Source organism: Sinocyclocheilus rhinocerous, unplaced genomic scaffold (assembly GCF_001515625.1).
Source record: "Sinocyclocheilus rhinocerous isolate Xijiao unplaced genomic scaffold, SAMN03320098_v1.1 scaffold2849, whole genome shotgun sequence".
NCBI classification, from domain to species: domain Eukaryota; kingdom Metazoa; phylum Chordata; class Actinopteri; order Cypriniformes; family Cyprinidae; genus Sinocyclocheilus; species Sinocyclocheilus rhinocerous.
Window position 1 is genome coordinate 388,536 of NW_015642055.1, and position 9,144 is coordinate 397,679.

Sequence of the window (9,144 nt, forward strand, 5' to 3'; positions counted from 1 at the left end):
ACGTCGGCGTTGCGTGATTAGTGACGAATGCGGAGAGAGAACAAATCAAAACGCCGGTCACGAATTAGAAGTACAAACGGAGAATTTGCAAATAAAAATGTCGGAGGATTTCGATATAAACCAAGAGGAGACTGGTTTTCCTTTGCTAAAATAAGGACACTTTGCTTCCTTTGCTCCTATTAAACAAACTCGTGAAACTAGCATATCTCAGAGGCGCGAGCGCTGCGCATACGTCATAAGCCTTCCGCCGGAACAGCTTCCGCGTATGACAGAAACCGGAAGTGAGAGAGAAGTGTTTATTACGTTTGAAATATGGATATTTTTCTTAATTTTTAATATAACTCCGACTGGATTCGTCTGAAAGAAGAAAGTCATATACACCTAGGATGAGTAAAACACAAGCCAATTTTCATTTTGGGTGAACCCTTTAACCCTTTTTCAACCAGAAAGTGAAAGATGTCGTGACTATAATGTACTGTAGGATGATTTTTGATGTACTGTGTGTGGTAAAATCTACTGATGGCTTAATCAAGCCTATGATCATATTCCGTGGCATGTGATAAATGTTACCTGAAACTTACCTGAACGATTCTGTATGTTGAAGTTGTTGAAGTTTGATTTGAAAATGTAAAATGGGCAGAAGCGCCCCTAAGTGAAGAATCACTGCTTTATGTATATTGTATCTGCGGTATCTAATGCGTCACTGTTCTTTTCTGTTGTGTAGGTAAAGTCCTGATCATTGGAGGCAGCATTGCCAACTTCACTAACGTAGCGGCAACATTCAAGGTTAGATCATGGAGTCCCTCATGCTGTGCATGTGCATCTGTGCCATCTATCTGCATTAGCACAGGTCAATATTTTGTAACACACACCCTTTGTGTGTTTGTTTGGCTGTTTTGTATGTTATCAGGGTATCGTCAGAGCTATCAAAGATTACCAGAACCCTCTGAAAGAGCATGAGGTCACTATATTTGTCCGTCGTGGCGGCCCGAACTACCAGGAAGGTTTAAGAGTGATGGGGGAAATTGGTGAGTTTGTGCATGTGCACATTTGTAAGTGTACATGAAGTCAAAGCTTCGAGACTTGATCTCATGTTCATGTCTTTTGTGTGTGTGTGTGTGTGTGTGTGTGTGTGCAGGAAAGACCACCGGTATCCCCATTCATGTTTTTGGCACTGAAACCCACATGACTGCCATTGTTGGAATGGCACTAGGTCATCGGCCAATTGCCACAGAGCCTTGTGTTGCCGCCCACACTGCTAACTTCCTGCTCAACACAAGCGGTGGAACCATAGTGAGTGTCTGTCTGTCTGTGTGTGTCTGTGCGTGTTGAGGGGGGGGGAGTCTTACTTTAAGTGTGCTTGCATTAAAAACCTCTCAGAGCCTCAAGCATGCCATTAGATGATCCAGGGCTTTCAGTGAAGTGAAGTTTCTTATTGCTGAGTCTTTCTCCACTGCTTTTAGAGATCACATCTTAATGTGCTGCTCGTACCGGACTGTAAGTGTCACTATAAAGACTGACTAAATTTCTTACTACTGCTCTCTCTCTTGCTCCCAGACTCCCGCCTCCTCCAGATCGGCCTCTTTCTCTGAGGTCAAAACTGTAGCAGAAAACTCATCAGCTCAAAAGACTTGTGCTGGACTTCCTCCAGGTTGGTGCAAATGGGATCACACTCCCGCAAGCAGACAATAATCACAGTAACAGAATAGATTTATGGTAGGCTGGTGCGCCTCCTAGAGGCCCTTGTGTCATTGACACAAAGATAATACAGGGTGACCAGACATCTTTTTCCTGGACATGTCCTGGATGGGATTTCTAAATTGACTTAAATGTCTGGGTTTTGGCGGTGTTTTTCTACTCTCTTCATACTTGCTGCAGGTGACTGAATAGTAGTTTGACCAATAGCGTGCAGGCATTGTATATAATCGACCAATCATGGCATGAGAGAAGGTGGGATGTACAGAAAATGGTCAAAGCAATGCAAAATACACATGCATAAAAGGTATGAGGACTGTAGAGAACATGTCAATGGGAATGCAAAGCCAAAACCTGGACACTATCCACCTTTTTCAACGTGGAAGTAGTAAGCCTATGGGCGAGACGTCCGGTTCATTAGCCGCTATAGGGAAATAATGAGAGGAATAACAATGTGCAGTAAACGGTAAAACTGTGCACTACAAACCAGTGTGTTCATAGTTAAGATAAAGCATTAAAATAATATGGTAAGACACACCAATTTTCAACATCAAGCAGCAAAACAAACTGTTTTGCTAAAAATAGCTGGACGCGGATGTGACCGGAAGCCAGACCCATACAAATGACAAATGGCCGCTCCCATTTTTACAGGAAGAAAAAGGTGGATAGGCAATTAAGAAATCCTGGCCAGGGCATGTTGGGGAAACATGGTCATGGTCATGGTTCATTCTGATTCTCACTTCTAATGGATGGTTCACCTTCAAAGCCATTGTAAATACCCCTGTATTAAAGTGACATTGCATGGCAACCGTGACATATTACTAAACATTCAACTATTTATTGAATGTATTGTTTTTCGTTTTTTTTTTTTTTTTGTCGCAGTGTGTTCTGTTAATTTCTACAACTAATTTCTATATTTTACAATTGAGTCCAGTGGCTTCTGGCTTATTAAATCTGGATGGCACAATCCTTCAAGTGAGGCTTATAAGTAGTAAAGTCCCAGGTCTTTAAAAGGCTCTGTCCTTTGTTGAATTAAGTTTTCAGCCCTGTTTAGATAAATTCAATAGTAATACTTACTAGGCCTGTCACGATAACAGCTTTTTGTTGTGCGATATATTGCGATAAGCGATATTATTATATCATTTTATGCCACTGAATATATAATCATAACATAACAGCATAATAATGCAAGAAGGCCTACACACTTCCAAATGACAACAAACTTTTAATTTTTAAGAATATTTAGATCATAGAAATTAAGTATCAAAATATTAGATACCTTAACCTGAATAAATAGTAAATAAACTTTTCTTACAAAAAGTGCAACGTAACAAGTAGAAAGAAAAAAAAATGCACAAAGAATGTATGGAGATTTTTCCCTGACCTTCTTTTCTCTGTAAATTAAAGGTGCACACTATTGCTGAAATACACAATCACTACTTAGCAGGTCAGATGTCCGTATGCACAAAGGCACAGATCCCTAAACAAGGCCATATCTGCAGATGAAACTTTTTTTTAAATTTGAACTAGCACCTCATGACTACACCACGTTATGTACGAGAAGCTGCAAAAGACACAGGCGCAAGTGGAATGTACAAAACATGGTGACATTAATTTTTAAGTAAATATAATGGGCATTATATTGCGTCACCAAAAATTATTGAGGTCATGTACATATATTGCGCGATAAGTCGATATATTGATTATTGCAACAGGCCTAATACTTACTATTATAATAACAACAAATTATGCATAATTACATGCAAGTAACCCTAATCCTAATAGTAAGTACAAGTAGTTAATTAATATTATTATTCAGTACTCAAACATATAATTTCACTATAACAAGGACACCCTAAAATAAAGTGTAACCAAATTTGGCAGCATATTGTTTTTGCAAGGTTAATGACAATGTACTAAAAGCATTACTTTGATGAATATATTCAGAAAACCTAGCCTGCTGAGACTGACTTCAACATGTTGTATGTCTTGTTGTACTCTTAAAGAAACATACTGTAATGACATTCCTCCCTCTGTTGTTTCTCTTTGTCCTTCTGTCTTTATCTCTGTAGCCAAAAGCACCACTCTGTTCAGTAATCTCACCAAGGCTGTAGTGTGGGGGATGCAGACGCGTGCAGTGCAGGGCATGCTGGACTTCGATTATGTGTGCTCTCGTCAGGAGCCGTCAGTAGCAGCCATGGTTTACCCCTTCACGTGAGTCTTATCTTACATTTAAAACCCTAGTATGGGACAGTTGTCATTATAGAGTGATGTCTAGGGGTGGACACTTTTGAATCGAGTGTACTTCTGTGGTATTAATCTCGGTTTTCCCTAGATTGACTGTCCCTACATCACACATATGCATATTTAATCCTAAAACACATTATTCTATTCTAATCAGTGGAGACCATAAGCAGAAGTTTTATTGGGGTCATAAGGAGATCCTGCTGCCGGTCTATAAAAACATGGCTGATGCAATGAAGAAACATCCAGAAGTTGATGTGCTCATCAGTTTTGCCTCCCTGCGCTCTGCCTACGACAGCACCATAGAGACCATGCAGCACCCACAGGTCTGAGATCAGCTCACTCTAAACGTTCATCTGACTCTACAGTGCTGTGAGCTATTCCTGAAATGTTTACAAATCAATGTGGTCTGATTGTTCATCTGTTCATGTGTTTTTTTTTATATGCAGATCCGCACTATAGTGATCATAGCTGAGGGTATTCCAGAGGCTTTGACTCGCAAGATCATCAGAATGGCAGAGGAGAAGGGAGTCACTATCATTGGTCCTGCAACGGTATGACTCCAAACGGCCTTTCTGTTGGATAATTGTATATGTAGCTGTGTGTGTATGCTTGGAGGACAAATTGTTTGGTAGGTGTGTGTGCACCAATGATAAGAGACCCCTCTAAAAAATAAAAATAAATAAAAACAAATAAAGCCATTATTATACAAAATAATTAAATTTTATATTTATATAATATTATTGTAATATATAAATATAATATCCATATTCATATTAATCATATAATATATTAATAATATTATATTATATTATTATTCTATTAATTCATCTAACTAATAATGTTTTATTCTACTTTATATACATTGCAAAATTAAAAAAAATATTAATTCTACAGTGCATATAAAATTATTATTATTACTATTAGCACTTGTTATATAAAACTAAAAATAGATTTTATGTACAATTCATCATTTATGACATTAGAATTAGAAATAATAATTTTTTATAATAATACATATTACATAATTTGACTATTATTAGTTATTTAATAATAACTTGGAGTAATAGTTATTATTAAATGTATTTATTAACTATACATTTTAGAATAAAAATAAAGAATTAAATTATTTTTTATTAGTTATACAATGCATGTAAAATTATATTTATTAATATAGAAATATATAAATTAGATTGTATTTTATACATAATTCTATAATTTTATATTATTATTGATTAATTAATTAATTAAGTCTGTGGTGTGTGTGTGTGTGTGTGTGCATGTGTTGTAGGTCGGCGGTATTAAACCAGGCTGTTTCAAGATCGGTAATACGGGTGGGATGCTGGATAACATCCTGGCGTCTAAGTTGTACAGGCCGGGCAGCGTGGCCTACGTCTCCCGCTCTGGAGGAATGTCCAACGAGCTCAATAACATCATCTCACGCACTACAGACGGAGTTTATGAAGGAGTTGCCATCGGAGGAGACAGGTGTGTGTTCAAGTCAACGTCTCTTTAATACTACATATGGTTTGATGCATTGTAAACAATTGGCGTGTGAGTTTAAACCTGCGGGGTATGTCCTTCCTGCAGGTATCCAGGCTCTGTGTTCATGGATCACGTTTTGAGGTATCAGGACACTGCCGGAGTCAAAATGATCGTTGTGCTCGGAGAGGTGAGTGAGCCATTTGTGACGTTTACAATCACTATAAAATTCACAATACACTCATGGGTCTTCTCTTTGCTCATAGATTGGAGGAAATGAAGAGTACAAGATTTGCAAAGGCATTAAAGAAGGCAGGATCACCAAACCTGTGGTCTGCTGGTGCATAGGAACCTGCGCCACCCTGTTCTCATCTGAGGTGCGCAAGCGGTTGCATTGCTTATAATGTGTCCAGAAGACTTATTTAAGCAACTAATATGAGTTTAACCTGTTTCAAATGCTAATAGCTGAATTAATTGATTGTATCCTGCTTTATGTGTTTAGGTCCAGTTTGGCCACGCTGGAGCTTGTGCTAACCAGGCGTCGGAGACTGCAGTGGCTAAGAACAAAGCTCTGGAAGAGGCAGGAGCCTTTGTGCCCAAGAGCTTTGATGAGCTGGGAGATGTCATCAAGTATGTCGTCTTTGTGTACTTGCGAATTTAACATCTTAACCTGGCCGTCAGTAACCACATATTTGCGTATCCTGTAGATCCGTGTATGATAATCTAGTAGCCAAGGGTGTGATTGTGCCTTCTAAAGAGGTTCCTCCACCCACAGTGCCGATGGATTACTCTTGGGCACGTGTGAGTATGAACTACATACGTTTTGAAGACATACTCACTTACAGGAGTCTTGTCTGGTGGTTAAGCATCATCTCTTTTGTTCTCTCTCTCTGTAGGAGTTGGGTCTGATCCGTAAACCAGCGTCCTTCATGACGAGTATCTGTGATGAGAGGGGACAGGAGCTCATTTATGCAGGCATGCCCATTACTGAGGTCTTTAAGTCTGAGATCGGGCTGGGTGGCACCCTCGGTCTGCTCTGGTTCCAGAGGAGGTACATGTCACTGTTTGTTTAGTAGTAGTAATACTGTACTAATATTTTTATATATATTAGGGGTGTCAGTTTAACGCGTTAACTTAATTACCTATGAAAAATAACACGATTAAAATATTTTAACGCAGTTAACGCACTGGCCCCGCCCCCAGATCTGTACGTCATCTTACATTACATACAGTTGACTGTTGACAAATATAAACTCCATAAACGCAGTTATGCCCTAAAATTCAAGATATTGGGGCATAATTGTCTTAATGCTGATAATGCTCCTGTATGAGTTTTTGTCTCATATTTATATCATATGATAAGCAATATCACACGAGTTCGGATTTTGTCCTGAATATCACGAGTTTAAATGTGATTGTATACAACAGTTCATTAAATAATTAGTTAATATTGTGTTATATTTTAAACACAATATTGTCTGTTTGCTCAGTTTTGCCAACAAAATTGCTGTGCCTCTCCGGGCAACACAGCTGTGTTTAGTTTCTGAATGAATCCGCATTTTGAACAAATCGGGTGAATCAATGATTCAAAGACCCATTCATCCCGTTTACTTCGTTCCTGAATGAATCAGCCATTTAAACAAATCGAATGAATTAATGACTCATAAAGACTGTTACTGCCAGCTGCTGGCAGTTTTAGAGTATTATTTCAAACACTGAGGCTGCCGTCTGCGGCAATGGAAGTCATTTTGGTTACCAATGACTTCCATTGCACGAATGAAAAATCTGAGCTGATTCTCAGATTATCTTCTTATTTAACAATGTTCCATAGTTTATGTTAGGCCGTTGTAGCCTAAACGTTTATGTGTAATAAATTTCATGTTGAATCAAATAAAATATTCCTTTCTAAAGCTACTATTTGTAATGTCTACTTAATACTTTCTCATTTAACACAAAAATAGCTTTAAATAATCTGTTGGGTGGTATTTACACAGCCAAATGTAATTTGCGATTAATTAGATTAATCGACACATCATGTAATTAATTAGATAAACACTTTTAATCGACTGACAGCCCTAATTTTATTATTATTAATATTACTAATTGTAATAATTCAATATATAGAAATAAGAAATGAAATTTAAAAAATGCTAATATATAAAGATTTTATTTAATATATAATTTTATAAGTTATGCTGTTATTAAGTATGAGATATGCTGGGTGGCACCCTCGACTGCTCAGGTTCCAGAGGACGTGTGTTTCTCTCTTTGTGTTTTGAAAAGTGCTGCTGTTTTCTTTTACCTATATTATTCAGTCTCTTATAATTTTCTGATAATTCATGTGTTTCTGCAGGCTTCCGCGCTATGCCTGTCAGTTCATCGAGATGTGTCTGATGGTGACGGCGGATCACGGCCCTGCTGTTTCTGGAGCTCACAACACCATAGTGTGTGCGCGTGCTGGCAAAGACCTGATCTCCAGCCTGACCTCAGGACTGCTCACCATCGTATGAGAACTACAGACTTTCCCACAGTACAGTCTGTGTAGCACCAGAAGAGCAGAGTTTCATCACTGGCTCTTTTTGTGTTTAGGGGGACCGTTTTGGAGGTGCCCTGGACGCAGCTGCTAAGCAGTTCAGCAAGGCGTTCGACAGCGGCATGCTGCCTATGGAGTTTGTCAACAAAATGAAGAAAGATGGCAAACTCATTATGGGCATCGGACACAGGGTGAAATCGGTGAGTACAAAAATCAAAAGTTTTCAAAAACGTGTTAAATATTGTAATTTCACACTGCTTCTCACACATTCTTCTGCTGGCTTTACTGATTAATTAACGTTTTCAGATCAATAATCCTGACATGCGGGTACAGATCCTCAAAGACTTTGTGAAACAGCATTTCCCTGCCACTCAGCTGCTGGACTATGCTCTGGAGGTGGAGAAGATCACTACCTCGAAGGTATAAACACTTGCCTGTGATTTGGATCCCATTTACCCCTGGTATTAACATTGTAACTGATCCCAGTGAGAAACCTGCACTGTAAAATCTTTCTCCCTATCATTCAAATTTCTGCCTGCATTGATTCCTATTGAAATGACTATTGATTTCCTCCATGAAAATTCGCCATACAACTGTAAATGTGACTGCAGCTTCAAAAGGAAAATAAGAAAAACAGAACAGTGAGACAGATATGTGTTTGCTAAAAGCAACAGCTATGAATAAATGTCAATGAATACATTTAGATCATCTTAATTTAATGTAGTAAATGAACACTGTTTGTGGCAAGATGAAAATTCAAATATAGGGGGCTTTTTCTGTAACGCTTTAGGGTATTGGGCCAATACTCACTATTAACTAGTTGCTTACTAGCATGCCTATTATTAACATATTGGCTGTTTATTAGTGCTTATAAAGCACATATTCTGCTTGACCATATTCTACATCCCTAATCCTACCCAATACCTGAACTTAACAACTACCTGACTAACTATTCATAAGCAGAAGATTAGGTGGTTTTTTTTAGGCAAAAGTCGTAGTTAATGGTTTGTTAATATCGAGAATTGGACCTTAAAATAAAGTGGTTTTTTTCTATTTTTTCTTTTTTTTAAATCTGATAAAAATGTCTTTCTTTATCAGAAACCAAACCTTATCCTGAATGTTGATGGTTTCATTGGAGTGGCATTTGTGGACCTGCTGAGAAACTGTGGTGGCTTTACTCGGTAAGTAAA

The 9,144-nt window shown here is 38.2% G+C and overlaps 1 protein-coding gene across 2 annotated transcripts in view; it reads left to right on the forward strand.

Annotated features, from left to right (window-relative positions):
* The window catches only part of LOC107755575 (ATP-citrate synthase-like), a 25,550-nt gene that overhangs the window by 14,597 nt on the left and 1,809 nt on the right, over positions 1 to 9,144 (forward strand). For both annotated transcript variants that reach the window (XM_016572450.1, XM_016572451.1), the window contains 17 exons: positions 725 to 786; positions 911 to 1,028; positions 1,139 to 1,293; positions 1,558 to 1,651; positions 3,768 to 3,909; positions 4,097 to 4,265; positions 4,389 to 4,493; positions 5,231 to 5,427; positions 5,530 to 5,611; positions 5,688 to 5,798; positions 5,924 to 6,051; positions 6,129 to 6,222; positions 6,318 to 6,472; positions 7,775 to 7,925; positions 8,011 to 8,154; positions 8,261 to 8,374; positions 9,053 to 9,135. In XM_016572450.1, coding sequence (XP_016427936.1) covers positions 725 to 786; positions 911 to 1,028; positions 1,139 to 1,293; positions 1,558 to 1,651; positions 3,768 to 3,909; positions 4,097 to 4,265; positions 4,389 to 4,493; positions 5,231 to 5,427; positions 5,530 to 5,611; positions 5,688 to 5,798; positions 5,924 to 6,051; positions 6,129 to 6,222; positions 6,318 to 6,472; positions 7,775 to 7,925; positions 8,011 to 8,154; positions 8,261 to 8,374; positions 9,053 to 9,135 — 2,104 coding nt within the window. The remainder of the gene's footprint in view (positions 1 to 724; positions 787 to 910; positions 1,029 to 1,138; positions 1,294 to 1,557; positions 1,652 to 3,767; positions 3,910 to 4,096; positions 4,266 to 4,388; positions 4,494 to 5,230; positions 5,428 to 5,529; positions 5,612 to 5,687; positions 5,799 to 5,923; positions 6,052 to 6,128; positions 6,223 to 6,317; positions 6,473 to 7,774; positions 7,926 to 8,010; positions 8,155 to 8,260; positions 8,375 to 9,052; positions 9,136 to 9,144) is intronic.